Raw genomic sequence first — 18,265 nt, 5'->3', positions numbered from 1 at the left:
TGGAGGTGGACAACACTGGTTTGCCGACATCTGATTTCTAATAAAAGGCCAATATTGGTTTGCCAATATATTGATCTGACCCTTGATATCCTATTTTCAAGCCACAATGCTTATTGTAAAGCAGTGCACTCTTGTTCCTGAACATAACTGAGGCCCTAACTATGATTTGTTTTGGGCATATCACATCATCATGAAGAAATGATCCCTAAATATGGTTTGTTTCTGCTTTCCCCTCCCAGAGCTGCCTGCACAACACTCAGGGTGAGCTGTGTGAGCAGTGCACCCCAGGCTTCTTTGGCGACCCGACCGTTGGCACTCCAGAGGACTGCCAGCCCTGCGCCTGCCCTCACACTGACCCAGACAACCAGTGAGTGCTGGCACAGACACCAAGGCCTCACATTCCACTTCCACTTATAGCTTAAGTCAAGTCTCTGCCAGGTTCTCTTGCTCTTGTTTACAGCAAATTCTACTGGTATGCTTGTGCTTTGAGTTTGGTGTCATATCCATTATATTTACCTATTCCCTGCCAGTTACTTACATCAAACCTTATATCAAATATGTTCACTTTGCTATTGCAGTCATCTGATTTTGTATCCATACTTACTCCATTTTAACAATTCAAGATTTTTGTTAACCAGGCTAATACAATGCAAAAATATCCATCTTAAGTAGTTCAATCGACATGTAGTAGATTGAATTGAAGTAACAAGTGAGAAAATCTGTCAATGGGGTGAGATAATTTCACTTTTTTCCAGTGCAAATCCACTTGTTTCAAGATTTTTTAAACAAATGTCATTTTCTTGGCACCACGCACATGTGCCACATTCTGCCTTGTTTCAAAATATCAATAGTTGTCTCTAGAAAGTTCCTAAAACATTTGAAACTACTTTGGAAAAAGGATGTTTTCCCCACTGCGTTAGTGGAATTTTTCACTTGTTTGTGAAAAAAGGATTGAATATGAGATTAAATGACTTGTTAACATGGATATTTTTGAATTTGAGAGAAAAAAAGTTAATGTTAAATCCTGTTTCTGCACTACATACTAGCTCCTTGTCCATGTGTGTGTGTGTAACTCACTTAACAGGTTCTCCCCCACCTGTGAGAGCCTTGGTAATGGAGGCTACCAGTGTACTGCCTGTCAGCCTGGGTACACAGGCCAGTACTGTGAACGGTAAGATAAGCCAAAATAACCCTCCACATTCACCAGACCTGGGCCAAAATACTTCTGGGAATAATTTCAAACCTCATTTTGATCAATTCAATTTCCCTGTCACTCAGTAACTGAGTGCAATCCCTGCCCACCTAACCTACGAGAATTTCAGTTAAAACCTGAGCCAGATCTAACATTAACACTATCATAGACTCACCTTTCATTACCTGTCTATGATTATATTCTTCAGTATCTAAGTCTATTTTTCCCTTCATCAGTTGTGCCTCTGGATATGTTGGCAACCCACAGGAGAGAGTGAAGTGTCGTCCATACAATGGTAAGTGTACTATTCTCCACTATTCTCCAATTAGCAGAAATATGAGTAGACCTTTCCCACGGGAGAAAATAGAGCCATGGTGCCTGCTTGTATGTGCACTCCCCTAAACAGGTAGCTCTACGTCCTTTTACATTTCTCAGTGTATTTCTAATGGGTTTGTTATGACCTTTGCCCCCTGCAGCTGCAGCCTCCCTAGTGGTGAAAGTTTACCCGGAGAGGGTCCTGGTGTCCCAGGGCGACTCAGTCACTCTGCGCTGTCAGGTGACCGGCTCCCCTCCACACTACTTCTACTGGTCCAGAGAGGACGGACGGCCCGTCTCCAGCAGTGCTGACAGACGCAGACAAGGTAGCACACACACTCCACACACACAACAGGTGTGGGATAGAAAGAGATGATCCTGTAGAGAAGTAGTGAACACATAGTGAGATTGAGAGAGCCCTTGAATAAAGCATTTGATTGACTGGAAGACTGCAAACTATGCTTTTTATCTGTAGAAATTTGTTGTTTGTGTTCTTAAAAACACCATTCACCTATAATGTGACAGCTCATGTGTAAAGGTGTCTTTTCCTCATCTGTGTATAGGAGAGGAACTGTACTTCCCCAGTGTTCAGCCCAGCGATGCCGGCGTCTACGTCTGCACTTGCCGAGACCAGCGCAGCACCAACAGGAGCCGTGCTGAGATCGTCGTCACAAGTGTGTATCAGTCTACAGCCATAAGCACATAGGTTTTCCCTTACACTGTCTTATCGCATTGCACTAAATGGATACCAGCAGTGGTCCAGCCCATGTGCTGTATCTGGGTTTGTTTAACCACTGATTGTGTAAGACCTCATCCTTCAAGTCAGTCGACTGTTTCTGGCTGCAGCACATTCTTGGTATTTGGAGTGAAGGCGCTTGGGGTAAGATGAGTGTAAAAGAGCAGGCAAAAACAATGAGTTTGACGAATCAGACAAGTCATGTGTCCATCATAGCTAATACAATTCATGCCTTTAAAGTGAATCTGACATGGTTCATTGTGGTATGACTGATTACTGAGATTAAATCTGATGTGGAGTAGACCAGATTTGATTAGGAGCTGAAGTTTTTATGCTTGTCACGCTTGCTGCAAAATGACAGGTTCATCAGCCTCACTGTTACATTCAGCTCATGACTTTATTTGATCAGTGTGAGGCTCTGTCCTATTTATGATGAGCTGAAGAGGCAACCCAAGTTGCCAGTAATGCATAAAAATGTAAAAAATAAAGAAAAGAAAATGAAAAATAGAACTAATAAAAAAGATGCTTTGTTGCTGGTATGGCAACATTTCATCAAATTAAGCTTTTATTAAAAGCTGGCACTCATTAAAATGTATTCGATTCGCAAGACTTTTTTGTAAGGGCTCTCGCTAATTTAATGGCTAACAGCAAAGCTTTCTTTTTATAAATTTCAATACACATATTTATGAACAGTCATTGTAAGTTAATGAGTCTCCCTGTGTTTCACCAGCTGTCTCATCCAAAGCCATTGAGGTGACTGTTGAGGAGCCCAAAGCCCAGAGCGTCAGGGTGGGCTCTACTGTCAGCTTCATCTGTACCGCCAAGAGCAAGGTAACACTGGGCCAACATGTCTCTCATTGTTATGCATGTAGAAAAATGTAAAATATGTTTATTGAAAATGTTTAAATATTCACTTTTAGCATTTAAATGTACAATGGCAATTACAGTGGTCATAATAGTTGTGTGGTTGTGTCTCGCAAGCCAAGTGGTAGTAGGCAGTCTGATACTGTAAACAGGCAAGGCTTTATTTAACTATTTGTACAATGAGAGCATTCTTCTCCCCTGTTTGGGCTGTTAGGTTGTTTGCAGCTTGTGATGTGTGTGTTCATTTGTGCCTTAACCCCCCACCCCCCCCTCCTCCAGTCACCAGCCTACACCTTAGTGTGGACCCGGCAGGGAAATGGGAAGCTGCCCAGCCGGGCCATGGACTTCAACGGCATCCTGACAATTCAGAACGTCCAGCCGGAGGATGCAGGCATCTACGTTTGCACGGGATCCAACATGTTTGCCATGGACGAGGGCAATGCCATCCTCTACGTGCCAGGTTCGTGATCCTCGGCACCGCATTCCATTACCCATCACCCTCTGCCTCTGCCACCCCACCAGCTCTGGCTCCTGTAGTACCCCCCCCCCACCCCCCACCCCCACCCCCAGTTCCCCTCCATCTTGGAATGGTGCATGCTTCCCTGTTTGACTGCATTTCTCATCATGCACTATCAACACTCAGCTAATGGGTGAATAGCATAATAAGCCTGCAGTTCTAACCTCCAACCCTGTCGCCCTCTCACGCCCTCTGCTCTCAGAAACCATGTTCATCTCATTATCAACCTGCCAGTCCAGCTCTTTTTACTGTGTCTTGTATGTCTCTAATCACTGGATCTTCTATGCTTCATATGAAATCTTAATAAGAAATATACAGCTTGTGGGTCTTGTTAAACTAAAACTTAGAGCACAATGTTTTTCCAGATAACAAATGGGGCCAATAATGGTGTTTTCGTCTTAATTACTCTGCACTCCTCTGCAGTCCTCGCCCACGGTTATAAAAGCTCATTTTGTGATAATGCAGTTACACATCCCCCTTAGACTTCAACCAAGTAAGCGGCCCTATGAATGACTCTGTCAGTGATTTGTGGGTGGCATTCTCTGCCAAATCTCTACTGAAGCTACTGCTGTTTTACTTTATTTTCTCATGTGGGTTGAATTAATCGGTGGTGGTTCGGTTGCTTCTCGATTACTGGTGTAGCTGCTGGTTTCTGCTGCTAGAGCTTTTACATGCAGGGTGCTGCTATCTGGTGTCTGTCTTTTGCCCTGGGATCCTGGGGTCCTCCCTTCCTGAGCTGTAGTTGATTGATGATGAGGAATGTGGATGCCATGATGGGTGCTTAGTGACTCTGGGACTGACATTCAAAGAGGACTTCAGTGTATCCGCATGAGAAGAGAACTAGGAAGAACCTCAGTACCCCCCCGTTTTGTTTTGTTTTGGGTTTTTTTGTTCCACTCCATACAGTATTCTCCCTAAAAGTCTGCTGTGTTACTCCCCTGGTCATCCTCATGAATGTCGATGAACAAAACGGTGCTATCAGCCATGCAGTAGGTTGAGCCTGTGGTTAAGTTTTTAAACGTGCTGTTATACCACTGGAATATCGCTGCTTCATTTCAGTAAGGATTTGAATTTTATGAGGGTCCACAGCAATGTCGGCAGGAGTGAGTCTTGTTTGTATCGAGTGTTACTTAGGCTTAGTCAGTAAAATATTTTTTGTAAGATCTGACTTGAAATGCAAAAGAAAAGGGAAATATTTGTATCCTACGTTTGTCAGAAATCAGCTCAAATGTGTACATTATCGGCCTTTTATTTACATCTTGTCAATGTTGTTGGAATGTTGAAATCAATGGCACATTTTTTTTTTGATTGATTGAAATATGTTAACCCCAAATTTTGCCATACAATCAAATATATAAAAAACATTAGGCTTGCTTTATTGCTAGATTTGTTTTAGTAATCTTTGGAGGGAATTGGCCATGTGAATGCAATTACCTTGCATGATGTGTGTTTACATTAAGGCTATTTAGAAAATTTATCTTAAACTGTTTTGAGAAGAAATTATTTTTTTATACTTTTAACACCTCATTACACACAGGGCACATTTCAAAACCGTTTTATTTACCATGTGGTCTGGATTACTTTACCACGTTTGCAATTTTTATTGTTTTCAATTTGTTCACTCTCATAACGACTATATAATGTAACTTGCAAATGTATCCAAAGGTGCTATTGTAAAGATATTCCTCTTACTGATTTTATATTGCTTTTTAAAAGAATACCTAACTGATGTAATATACACATGTCACATTGTATTGTATTTATCTTAACTGTGAAAATATTTTGTGAAAAAGAGCAATTTGATTAAAATAATGACAATAGACCAAAGTGATTTGCAAATTTATGGATGGGGTATATATAGTATCTTGTCTTATTGAAGTGAGCATAACCACAAGCTGTATACCAGCTGTATAACACAAGCTGTAACAGAACTATGTTTAATACTGCTTCTTTTTACTAACCCGCATGTCTAGTGTGTGGCTATTCTTTACACCTTTATGTCTTCTTGTGCTTCTACACCCTTTTCATAGTCGTGTTCTTTATATGTGTGTGTGTGTGTGTGTGTGTGTGTGTGTGTGTACGTGCATTTGTGTGTGTGTTTTACATTTTACACTGTACCTTGACTTTGAATCCACAGGATAAGAAGGATATTGTTGGGCCTTTCATTGTTTCATTGGCTACTTTACACAGATTTGACATTCCCAGTCAGTGGGTGCTGAATGTAAGATGAGCATGACACAATGTTACAATCCATAAGGTCATTCTAACCAACACACTTCAACGCATTGTGTGCCAGATTACTCAGTTACCTAATTTTAATATATTTCAGGTAAGTGCATATAACTATGAATACAATGGCACCAACTTTCATGATAAAAAACACCAACCAACTCCTCAGTCTAATGGATGATGGACGGATTTCTCTTACAGTAGGAAGAACAAAACTAAACTGAAATGGAAAAATCCTTGAAGTTGGTGTCAATTGTATTCAAGTTCACTTCGTTTGCGATCATTTTTGTGTGTTTACATTATGCCTGATGCACTTTTGGAGTCAATGGGAACCCTGCCAGGCAACCCTGGCAGCTCGTGGATGGAGACGGATATATAAGTATCCCCAAGGGACGTGATCAGTCAGTCAGCCCAAGTGGGAGGTAATCCACTGTTTCCCTGGAGAACTGACCTGTCAGTTTACCTGTCCCCTCCCTCCTTCCCTCCCCCATCTCCAGAGGCCTCACAGACTCAGATGTTTTACACAGCCTATGAAATGTTTGAAGGACATAGAAAGCGTAAGTCAGCATGGGCATGGTTTCCTCTCTGCTGGGCTCCCTGGAGGGACCCTTCCCTCTCTCTCTATGTCATGCATGCACTCATCCACCGCAGCATGGATATATTGGTGGCCTGGTAGCGCCCATGTACAGTCAGCCCAGCAACAACTTGTAGAAGCTCACTACACACACACTGCCTAATGTGCTGACGGTAAGAAAGCATCTTTAGTTCAACTGAGACCTAAAGATGGATATTTGTTTCCAGCATATCTAATGTAAAGTCTTCATGTTAGTTCCAGTCCTTGAGAGTTTCTCATTCATGATAGCAGTGCCTCACATAGTCAAGGCTTTACAGATTGTACATGAGCATTACTGGGTCCCACCTGGCTCTTTGGGTTCATGAGGGTCCATCACTGCAGGAAAAAGTGCATGTTCATTCTTATGGGAAACTCCTCCTGAATGTTGAGTCCAGTTACGTCCAAGTTACATTACTATTATTATATTGGCTTCACTTTCAGAATAGAAAATAGTTTCACAATAGCACTTCAAAAAAACACTTTTGAAGTATGGTACATGGTGAACCCAGTGCATTACTCATATAGAGTAGGTGAAGTGTATTCAGGATGTTTTGTAGCAACTGATAATGTAATAACTGCCAGATACTGCAATAACTTTACAACTTTACAACTAAAATATAATAAAACATATTAGTGTGATAAATTCCCAGATAGTACGTAATAGCATCACATATTTACAGGTGTTTATTACTTCATAAGGGGGTAACATTTCCTTTACTTATGGTGAAATAATAAATTGACTAATAATGTAATAACTCGTAAGAATGAAAATAATGTAATAACTCAAGTTATCCATATTACATTACATCCATGTTACCATATTACAAGTCATTACATAATGCAGCAGTAATTACTTTATCAGCTGCTACATGCTTACCAACATTTTGTCAGTGACAATGTCAACATTCAGAGACAGGAGACCTCCCTTCTTCTCCCTGCCATCTTCACTTTGCTTTCTCCTCAGGAGCCATGCTGTACTGGGAAATAGCTGTCATCTGGTCTTCAAACATCATACTGTGCCTAATACATCCCATCACAGCCTCATTACATCATGTTACATTGCCTGGTTATGGGTAGCAGACTGGCGAGACCCACTACTGTCAATACATTTTAATATGCAGCTCACTCAATGATGGGACTTCTACTTAAACTGACACAGTGAGATCTTGATTGCTAGCTATGCACTACTCTTAAGAGAACTCAAATTATATTATTATATTATATTGTATATGTGTCATTACATAGGTAATGTACTGGTACAGTTTCATCTCCAGATACACTGATCCTACCACAGAAGATCTAAAAACCCATGCCTCTCATATGAAGATACTATAAGACATCTTGGGCGATACATTATATAGCCATATAGATTATATAGATTAGCCATAAATCAAAATCATTTACAAGTGTTAGAGGTTGCATGTGTCTTCAATATTAGTCGAGACTTCAGGCTGTCAAGTCTGCCCGGCTTCCCATAGACGATGATAAAATGTCTCCCAGCCCTGGAGTTTTTGTATCACTTAGGTCAGAGAGTCCCAGCTCAGCCCAGGACAGTCCAGTCCCAGAGGTTTTTAGCCTGCTTAGATAGCCTCATACTCCTCCCTGGCTACTGAAAGAGGGCTTTCTTTTGCTCTGTCGCCCTGGGATCATATGGGATTGAATATGGGGCCTAGCAGCCAGCCAATCTGGCACAGACAGCAATATGCCCAGAGGCCATGCCAAGGCCTGCCTGCCACCTCTCATCTGTTTCGTCTGCTCTGAGGACTTAGGCTGCCAAGGGCGGGGGGGGGGCACAGGCGGAGGCCGCCACTCTCTCACACAGTCTGGTCAATTCATTCTCAATCAAATGCATCCACCCAAGAGATTCCTCACAGCTTACCCTGTATACTGCCCAAGCATCGGTTATAGATCCCTGATAGGGTTTCATATTTCACGCTGTACCAATAGACCAGTCTGCATTATCGCACTCTATCTCTCCATGTACCTATGGGATGTCTCACTCTGTCCACTTTGAGCTATGCTTGACTGGCGTGTCTCCTTCTGTAGCTGCAGAGGGGGCTCAGCCTGTGGCCACTGTCACTCCTTCAGTGCTGAATGTCCAGCAGGGCCAGCGGGCCGAGTTTCGCTGCACGGTGACTGGGAACCCTACTCCTGCCATTGAGTGGATAGGTAAGACCTGCTTTGACCTGGCTTGACAAGGCTATATCCCACTTTTGGAGTGCTGGAACCTTGTTACTTAGGGTCATTGGTCAGGGAAATCATAGAAACTTCATCACTGCAGATGATGCAGCCCAGTATTCCTACTCTGAGAAGCAAAGTCAGCCATAGATAGAAAATGCACCTTACAGTATATTATGTTCTTAATGAGTGTAACTGTTGTAACAGGAGGTCCAGGTAACAGAATGAGTCCCAGAGCCGTGGTGCGAGGAGGCGTCCTGACCTTCACAGCAGTGGACCAGGCCGATGAGGGAGAGTATACCTGCAAGGCCCTGAACACTCATGGCGAACACACAGCCCGGGCCTCCCTCTATATCCAAAGTATGCTGTGTGTGTGTGTGTGTGTGTGTATGTGTGTGTGCATGAGTACGTGTGTGTCCTCATATAAATTCTCCCAGCAAGCACTGCACACTGCATTTAAATTTTTTTCCTCCATTTGTCTTAAAATATTTAGTGAAAAATCATGCCAATGGGATAAGATAATTCTACTTGTTTTCAATGCAGTTTTACTTGTTCCAGGAATTGTCTCACCCTATTAGCATATTTTTCACTTGTTTTAAGAAAAATAAGACCTTAAAGTCTAAGCAAGACACATATTTTTTTGCAGTGCATTGTACTGTCTTTTGAATGATCACTAAAATGCATATTTCGGTCAGGGTCTAACCCAAGTGGCCTAGGCACCCAGCCCCAAGTCCAAGTCAGTCCCCAAAATATTGAGGTCCACGAGGGCGACACCCTGAGGTTGTACTGCCGAGCATCAGGATCACCCACCCCCAAGCTCACCTGGCTGAGGAACGGAGGTCAAATCCCCTCACAGGTGAGATCACGGCCTCTATGTCCATGACTGAATGATCATTTTAGCATGGACTGATTAAAAACTGTAACTAATGTATTTACATTCCAGTGTGCTATATCCGTATCTTGTATCTCGTGGTGTAACTGGTGCTGGTGGTATTTCATCATACTGTGTCAGGGCTTTGATACAAATTGACATTTTTTTATGACTGTGTTCAGTATTTTGACCATTTTTTCCTTTATTTTTCCCTCCCTTGTGTTTGTTTCCTCCCTTTTTTTATCCCACCCTGTTCTGTTGTTTGACGTTTGCTCAGGCCATTCCTTCTCACGGTTTCCATCAGTTTAAAAGCAACAGTCTCGATGTGTTACAGAGACGTATTGAGGAGCTGCAGGTCTGTCCATCTGTCTGTCTGTCCCGTCTCTTACTCCCACCCATTGTCCTGTACTGACCACGCCTTTACACCTTGTCGACTAAATGCATGATCAAAACGTGTCCTTTATTCACACATTGTAACCCCCATTAATTTACTACAGCAAGTAGCTGCTCACTAAGTTCCATTAGAGCTAGAGCCAAATAAGTTGAAACCAACTAGCGGGTCTGGTTGTTTTCTTAGTCTACTTATGGCATGCAGTACTTGTTTTTGTGTCGCGTTGTATGAATATCAGTGTTCCATAGTCTTTTGTTTTGTAACTGTCCACATCGTACCATCCCTGACTTGTTTACGCTCTCACCACCCAGTTGATTCCCTTCATTCCATTGAGTGTATTAACAGGACTAAGCATACAGTAGGTACTGTAGGTATTACAGGCATATTTTGCTCTGTGCCAGGCTGAGCCCGCTGCCCCCCGGCCCTGGGGGGTTTGTGTTAGTCTGGTCTGTAGGCAGCGCTCCTGGGCCCGGCCGGGGCTCCGGGGCCTGTTTAGTTCTGCCTCAGAGAGCCACTGCGTTGTGTCAGCCTTTCCCAGGGGGAGCTGGGCTCTGCCGTGCGACCACGCAGAAATTCTGTGTGCTCTAGCAAACGGGTTGCTTTGAAAACCTGTCAATGGGTTCAGACACACATTGAGCCAGGGCCCGCCTCGGCCACTGCTCGGTTTAGCTTCCCTCATGGTTGAACGGGCCGGAGCTAAGCAGCTTTGTCCGCGGATGCCCCGACACCCCCCGGATACAGTAATCCCTCCCATTCCCTCCCCTCCAGATTCCCCTCCCCTCTGAGGTGTTTCCAAACTTTCCAAAAGCCCACGTTCAGCCTCGCTGGCCCTGGGCAGACTGTGGCTGCCATGTGGAGTAGTGTACAAACAAGTCGCTTGTTGATTGCTCATGAACCAGAAACACATTAGAGCCATACTTATTAAATATGAGTGTTGAAATTGTTGCAAAAGAAAAAAACTGTTTTCTTTGGTGTCATATGGGTACTTAGGTATTAGGTGGTAGTTATTTTGTTGATTTCTAGAGCTTCATACACTGGCTAGTAATTATTCTCAGATTTGTCAAAGATTGTACAGTCAAGTAAAAAGCTGCTTTTTATTGCTTATTAAGTAATCATCGGCTCAAATGTGTCTCAATCTGTCAATTTTCTAACTGTCCTAATTTTTGTCATCATTTCAATTTTAATCACTTTTAGAGTAAAAACAATCTAGTCTAGTGTATTTAATTTTCAACACTGATCATTATATATAAATCATATTAACAAATTATAACCATACAAATCATTGTAGTATGTTGGCTCTACTTTGTACACAATTTCATGTACAAAGTACGATGCCATAGAAATCCTAAACAAAAATTCCATTCACAAAACAACTGAACTGTAGTAATAACAACTCCTGTCTTGTCTTAAAGATCTGCCCCGTAGTGCTTTTGTGTTGCTATTACCTAGTGATCATTTAATGTCATGATGTCAGCAATGTCATATTTGTGTTGTGTCAAGGGTCTGTAGACAGACAGGTAAGTGATGTGCTATATCTCCAGTATATGGTTTGTCTGTGTTGGTATGGTGTAAATCTAAATAATCATTACATAATATATCTGAAATTTAACGCACTGTATATCATATCAAACAGTAGGCGATGACATTGATATTGGTTTTGATCTAATCTCCACTTTCGGTGGTGTGTCTCTCCAGGCCCGTATGGATCGCACTGACATTGGTACTCTGCTCATCCCCAACGTCAAGATGTCCGACTCGGGCACTTACATGTGTGTTGGCAGCAACAGCATTGGCTCAAATAGGTCTCCTATTCAAGTCACTGTGCTCAAAGGTGAGAGGTCACAAACTTGGCATCATAGTCAAACAGGCTCAGTCCACCTCAGTCACATTGTGCAGCACTCTTTTCATATGAAGTTTGCAGAGTGCATCTCTAAGGTTTGCAGGATATCCCATGTCCCAATATAATGCATTTAGAAAACATAATGTGATGTTATGTGTTTGTGCTTGTGCAGCGGACCATATCTCCTCAGCCATCACCATCCAGCCATCTATAGCTGATGTCCAGGAGGGCCAGAGTCTGGACCTCAACTGTTTTGCCCCTGGAAACCCTCCTCCCTCAGTCACTTGGACAAGAGCCAGCGGACGACTCTCCTCCAATCACCAGGTTGGGCAAATACTCACACACACATGCCTCGACTAGATCTTTGAATGTTATCCAATTTTTTTCACTTATTTTAAGAAAATTACGATTTCAGGACTCAATAATAGACTAGATGACTTGTTTAGATGGAGATTTGTTTGTTTGTTTTGTAGTAGTAGGAGTAGTATTAATACCAATATAACTATTATTGGTGTTGGTGTTGTATTACTATTATTTGCTAAAATGCTAAAGCTAAAATGAAGTGATATCATCCCTTGTCTGTTGTGTGAAGGTTCTGGGCAGTCAGCTGCGTATCCTGTCAGCCACTCCAGACGACTCAGGAGAGTATATCTGTCGGGTGCAAGGCAACTCTGGAAGTCCTGGATCTCCAGTCCGCCAGGGCTCTGTCTCTGTGTCTGTCACCTCGTCCTCTTCACGTAAGTTGCACAGCACTGTGGGCCTCAGACAAGATGGTATGTGGATTGTCTTGTTTCACAGACTTATTGCTATAAAATAGTAGCTAAGAGCCCTTTTGGATAATTGTTTTCTTTTCAGCTCTACTTTATTCCGCTCTAATCTACCCTGCTCGAGGCCGGACAACTTGATTAGACTTGACAGGCATTTTTTTCTCAGCAGTGAAATCATAGCTGATGGCAGCTGATGGCCAGTCAGTGGCTGGGAGGAACACATACGTGACATGAGGGCAGGGCAGGGCAGGGCAGGGCAGCGCAGGGCAAGGGTGTTCTATGACACACAGCCTCACATTATGAATGGCTTTTCCAGTTGTGCTTTCCAACCCGGCCCAGTGTGACCTCAGAGTGAATGGTTTTCCCCGCTACTGTCCCATGATCTCATCCTCGTTCAGTCCTTCCTGGACTTCAGCAATGTTTTGAGTTCTTAAACTGCTGCCAATATAGCCCATGGCCACACTGTATAGCAATCTGTTTCAGGTTTATATGAATAACAAGTCAGCTAAATGAAGTGAGATCAATCACGGAGGTATATTTAAATAGATTCTGTCCAGAGTCTAATTTCAGTCCTAACCCCTGGTTCCTGGAGCAGGTCTGCAGACCCCCATCATCTCCATCGAGCCGCACAGCGCTGCAGTGCGTCTGGGGGATTCGGCCAGCTTCAGGTGCAGGGTGTACAGCGGAGCCCAGCCTGTCAGACTGGAGTGGAAGCTGTCCAACAACCAGCCCCTGCCAGGTGAGGGCCAGGAACACACACCGCTTCTGATGAATGAGTTTGCTTTCTAAAGAGAAAACACACACAGATTTAATGATGTCATTATTTACGAGCAATTGCAGCCATGGTCCACCTCTGAAGTCCCTTCATTTAATCATTCATTTCTAATGCTCAGTTGTTCCCAAATCCCCCAACTTGGCATCTCCACCATCCACTCCCTGACATTTTAGTATAACTCAGGCAAACATTGCATGCATCAAATTCAACGACAGCAGGATGAAGATTTGATGACATGATGGCTCTGATGAAGGCTTTACTTGCCGAAACGTGTTAGTGTTTCGTAGTGTGTGCCCCAATAAATAAGTGAAATGTGAGTATTGTATTGTATTGTGTCATTTTCCCATGTTTGGATGTGCTACCTCACTCTGTGTTTGATTTGTCATATTGGATTTGATTTTTTTGGCTCAGCACTCCGCAAACAAGAATTTCATTGTTGCAGCACACTTCTCTGCCTTACACAAGATTTGATGACCTGTGATCCAGATTTCGTGCTAGAGAAAGCATGTGAAATAAATTGGATTACATTAGGCTACTCATTTTGAATTCTTAGTTTCTCTTATGATTCCTTTAGCTTGAATTCTCTAAGGCCTTAAATCTCCCATCTTTGGACATCACTGGCGCCTCAGACCCAAGATTTAGAACTACCGGTCCAGAAGTCTCCTGCAGTATTTACAGCAGATCTAATGTTTCGTTTGCTTCTCTATCCAACAGATAATGTCAAAGTTGGCCCTGATGGTTCTGTTATTACCATTGCCAATGCCCGCTCATTCAACCAGGGCACCTACCGTTGTGTGGCTAGCAACCTGTTCGGCATCACCCAGAGCATTGTGTCTCTGATTGTCAGAGGTAATTCACATACTCCGGCATGCATAAACACACTCACACACACACAGAGCACCAGGGTAGAATATGATAGCCTGCAGTTCCTCTATCACAGGCACAGGCTGCTTTTCCATTGCCACACACCTCCAAACCCACTCTCGTAAGTGAAGAGCTCCCTCTAGTGCCTGACTAGATGTAAAGCCATAATGTTATTTTGTGTCTGTGCCCTCAGAGTCCCCTGTGGCCGCTGTCACCCCTAGTGGGCCGGTGCGGGTCAGGGTGGGTGAACCCATCAATCTGGAGTGCCAGGCGTCAGGAGAGCCACGCCCCTCCGTCACATGGCACAGGCTGGACAGCACCCGCAAGACCATGCTGAGCAGTCCGGTGCCCATGGAGTCGAATGCCGTCATGCAGGTACTGCTAAATCACACACCATGGTCAAATTGTATCTACAATCAGTGTTTGAAATCAACCTCTGTCTTGTTTTGAGGTTGTGAATATTTTGATGGCTAGATAAATGTATTTTCTTCTCCCGTGCAGATTCTAGTGGCTCGTACAGAGGATACTGGCACATACGTGTGCACGGCTCGCAACAACGAGGGCACCTCTGAGACCAGGGTGGAGGTGATCGTCGAGGGAAGCTCTCAACTGCCCACGGCGCCCAGGGCCTCTGTGCCTGAGCCTCTCATGATTGCAGTGGAGGGACAGACTGCAACACTGCGCTGTGATGCCCATGGTAAAGACGGCTACAAATCGCATTTTTACAAAGGGAATTCACTTGAACCATTTTCATGTCCTGTCTTTGTGCATTATCTTGTATGTTACATCACTGTGCTAAAGGGTCACAGTGTGTAATTTTCATTACAATCCTGTAGAGTTAAATTGTTAATTCATTAAAATTAGATCACAATTTACACTTTTCTTTTACACTGTTCTCCACTTCCCTCCTCTAGGTGTCCCTTCTCCTAAGATCACCTGGTCTAAGCTGCGGGCCCCTCTGCCTTGGAGACACAAGGTGGTGAACAACAGCCTGGTGCTGCCAAGCGTGGGCCGCCAAGACTCTGGGGAGTACATCTGCAATGCCACCAACAGCATGGGCACCAGTGAAGTCACCATCATGCTGGATGTAGAGAGTGAGTCACATAAAGGGGCTGGCTTTTAGCTTTAGTAAAGATTCTGGTTGAGCCGATCACCCATTCAACAAATAAACTTTTTCTCCTACATCTCAGCCCCTCCCTATGCCACCTCCATGCCTGACGACGTGGCTGTGCGTGTTGGGGAGGTGATCAGGCTGCAGTGCCTGGCCCATGGCACTCCTCCCCTGACCTTCACTTGGACCAAGCTGGAGGGCAGCCTGCCCCCCCGCGCCCAGATTAACGGAGGGGATCTCCAGATCAACCTGGCCACCGCCGAGGACGCTGGGAGCTACAAGTGTGTGGCCAGCAACAAAGTGGGCGACAGCGAAGTGGTGGCTAAAGTCACAGTCAGATGTAAGTTATGCTTATAACATAATCATTGGACAAACTTTGACAGATAAGTGTTACGACCTCAGTAAACCACCACTCAACATATGAAATCAGGAATGTGTAAAGCTCTAACCCAAATTTTAAAAAGTAAATATTTATTTTACATAGATATAATCCCAGAATCTCTAAACTATCAAAAATATAAGGGAAAGACTAAACTCAAAAGCTACAAAACAGAAGACAGGGGGAAGCATGTAACAGTTATACTTTTTGATATTCATATATATCTGTTAGCCCTAACTAACGTCTTTCGCTCCCTCTTTCCTGCTGTAGCCCCCCTGGCAGTGCGTGTATCCCCCCAGGTGGAGGTAAAGGCCCAGGGCAGCGCTGTGGAGTTCACCTGTTCAGCAGCAGGTGGCATAGAGACCAAAATTGAGTGGCTGAAGGAAGGAGGCGCGCTGCCGCCTAACCACCACGTCAAGGATGGGGTGCTCAGGTGAGTCATAAACACAGTGGGTTGGTTTAGAGAAACTAGGATGAGAGAAAAAATAAATGTATGAATGTTAAATGTGAAGTTAACACTGAAGAGGATAAATGAGCTCACTGTTATATGTGTTCTTTGCTGTTTCTCTGTAGGATTGAGAACCTTGAGCAGAGCAATGAAGGTGTTTACATCTGCAGAGCCAGCAGTGTGTATGGCCAGGCCCAGGACACTGCCAAGCTTACCATCCAAGGTCTGCTACATATACTGCTATATCCTGCTAATACACACTGCTTAATCAAAACCTGTTTTTTTCAATGTATTCTATTGTAATCGGATGCCCTTCCCTCCTCTCCTGCTCCCAACAGCTCTGCCAAAGGTGATGATCAACGTGCGCACGTCGATTCAGACCGTGATGGTCGGGAACTCGGTGGAGTTTGAATGCCAGGCCGTCGGCGACCCCCAGCCCACGGTCAAGTGGAGCAAAGTCGGCGGGTCTCTGCCCACCCACATCATGGTGAAGGGCGGCATGCTGAAGATCGAGCAGGTGACCGAGGCCGACGCCGGACAGTACCGCTGCACCGCCACCAACGACGTAGGCTCGGTCCAGTCTCAGGTGGTGCTCAACGTCCAGTGTGAGTGCACAAGAGCATCTCCTCTTCCGACACATACACTGTGCAGCATCATGCAATCATGTCAGTTCATGGCAGTGAAGCTCTCACCACTCACATAAATCAATGTATTTGCCTGTTTCCGTAGCCCTTCCTCAAATCGCTGCCCTGCCTGAAACTAAGGAGGTGACAGTTGGGTCTGACGCCGTCTTGCCCTGTGTGGCTTCAGGATACCCAGTACCTGAGATCAAATGGTCCAAGGTAACAAGACTTTTGTATTTCTGACATTTTTAATTCAATAAAACGAAGAAATCATTAGGAGCCATCTTTTCTACACTTTCTATACTCTATACGCTGGCCAGCTCTTATGGCTTGTGAGGCTGAAAGATTTTTATCAATCTAAAAGAAGGGTAAACACTATTCTCCAAATGAAAAGGTGGGTAATACTGAGTTCAGGTGGGTTTACCCTCCACTACATCCCTGCATATAAGGTAAATGATTGGAGAGAGTAAAGAACTTTGTTATTTGTTAGGATTTCTACAGTATGTCTGACCATACGATGTGTCTCTCTGTGTCTGTTTCTGCATACAGCTGGGAGAAGAGCTTCCTCCTAAGTGTTTCCAGGAGGTCAATGTGCTGACGGTTCCTCGCGTCTCCCATGAGGATTCTGGGACATACGTGTGCACCGCCTCCAACAAACAGGGCAAAGTGGAAGCCTTCACCACACTTAATGTTCACGGTTAGTCTACTGAGTGGATGCACATCTGACTCTGCCTCAAATAGAGGGTGGGAAGGAATCCAAGCAAATGAAAGAAATGAAACTTTGAATATGAATTGCATTCATGTCTGTTGACTAACTTTTAAATTCTGTGTTTGTGCAGAGAGAGTGATGCCCTACTTTGCCCAGGAGCCCTTGTCCTACCTCACCCTGCCCACCATCAAGAATGCCTATAAGGCTTTCAGCATCAAGATCAACTTTAGACCTGATAATGTTGATGGTAAGGAAGTGCCTACTTATATTTGCTAGGACAGTTTCATTCTACAGTGTATTTGTTTACACTTTTGAACGCTTTGTTGTTCAATGTTGTTGTTTACCATGTCTGTGATGTATAATTTCACTCCGTCTTCTGCCCCCCTCCCTCTCTCCCTCACCTCTCCCTCTCACCCACGTGGTGGGAAGGTCTCATGTTGTACGCCGGTGAGTCTCAGTGCTTGAGAACCACAGTAACTCAAGACTGATGCAGGCCGTATTGCTTTTTGGGCTGCATTACACTTTCCCATAATGCATCCAAAACACAGAGCTGTTTTAGCGGCTGTCAAAGAGATGCCAAGTGGTGAATGGCCTATGTTTTCATACAGGCTTTGCAGTCATGATCGCACAACCACTTGTCAGAGTATTACCATCATCAGCCTAATGGTAACTGGATAACTCTGAATGAGGCATATGCAAACCTAGTTCTACTTTCCGTTCTACTCTACTCTTCTACATTACCTAGGTAGCAGCACTGCTGCTTGTGACAATCCTTGTATCATAGATTATCAATGCAACATCTAGGCACACACGTTTCTTATAGTGATTTCTTTGTATCTAAGC

The 18,265-nt window shown here is 44.0% G+C and overlaps 1 protein-coding gene across 1 annotated transcript in view; it reads left to right on the top strand.

Moving 5' to 3' along the window:
* Positions 1-18,265, top strand: part of hspg2 (heparan sulfate proteoglycan 2) — an 89,267-nt gene that overhangs the window by 60,255 nt on the left and 10,747 nt on the right. The window contains exons 38-63 of the mRNA XM_078287997.1: positions 240-367; positions 1,085-1,171; positions 1,429-1,487; positions 1,669-1,833; positions 2,071-2,181; positions 2,974-3,074; positions 3,387-3,567; positions 6,351-6,410; positions 8,513-8,635; positions 8,852-9,004; positions 9,340-9,500; positions 11,602-11,737; positions 11,919-12,070; positions 12,339-12,483; positions 13,109-13,252; positions 14,003-14,137; positions 14,346-14,527; positions 14,654-14,849; positions 15,067-15,246; positions 15,343-15,603; positions 15,913-16,075; positions 16,216-16,313; positions 16,429-16,695; positions 16,820-16,932; positions 17,263-17,410; positions 17,553-17,669. Of these exons, the coding sequence (XP_078144123.1) occupies positions 240-367; positions 1,085-1,171; positions 1,429-1,487; positions 1,669-1,833; positions 2,071-2,181; positions 2,974-3,074; positions 3,387-3,567; positions 6,351-6,410; positions 8,513-8,635; positions 8,852-9,004; positions 9,340-9,500; positions 11,602-11,737; positions 11,919-12,070; positions 12,339-12,483; positions 13,109-13,252; positions 14,003-14,137; positions 14,346-14,527; positions 14,654-14,849; positions 15,067-15,246; positions 15,343-15,603; positions 15,913-16,075; positions 16,216-16,313; positions 16,429-16,695; positions 16,820-16,932; positions 17,263-17,410; positions 17,553-17,669 (3,766 nt within the window). The remainder of the gene's footprint in view (positions 1-239; positions 368-1,084; positions 1,172-1,428; positions 1,488-1,668; positions 1,834-2,070; positions 2,182-2,973; positions 3,075-3,386; positions 3,568-6,350; positions 6,411-8,512; positions 8,636-8,851; positions 9,005-9,339; positions 9,501-11,601; positions 11,738-11,918; positions 12,071-12,338; positions 12,484-13,108; positions 13,253-14,002; positions 14,138-14,345; positions 14,528-14,653; positions 14,850-15,066; positions 15,247-15,342; positions 15,604-15,912; positions 16,076-16,215; positions 16,314-16,428; positions 16,696-16,819; positions 16,933-17,262; positions 17,411-17,552; positions 17,670-18,265) is intronic.

This window comes from Centroberyx gerrardi, chromosome 14, assembly GCF_048128805.1.
Source record: "Centroberyx gerrardi isolate f3 chromosome 14, fCenGer3.hap1.cur.20231027, whole genome shotgun sequence".
Lineage (NCBI taxonomy): Eukaryota > Metazoa > Chordata > Actinopteri > Beryciformes > Berycidae > Centroberyx > Centroberyx gerrardi.
Note: the sequence above shows the minus strand (reverse complement) of the source record. Positions and strands in the feature narration are given on the sequence as shown.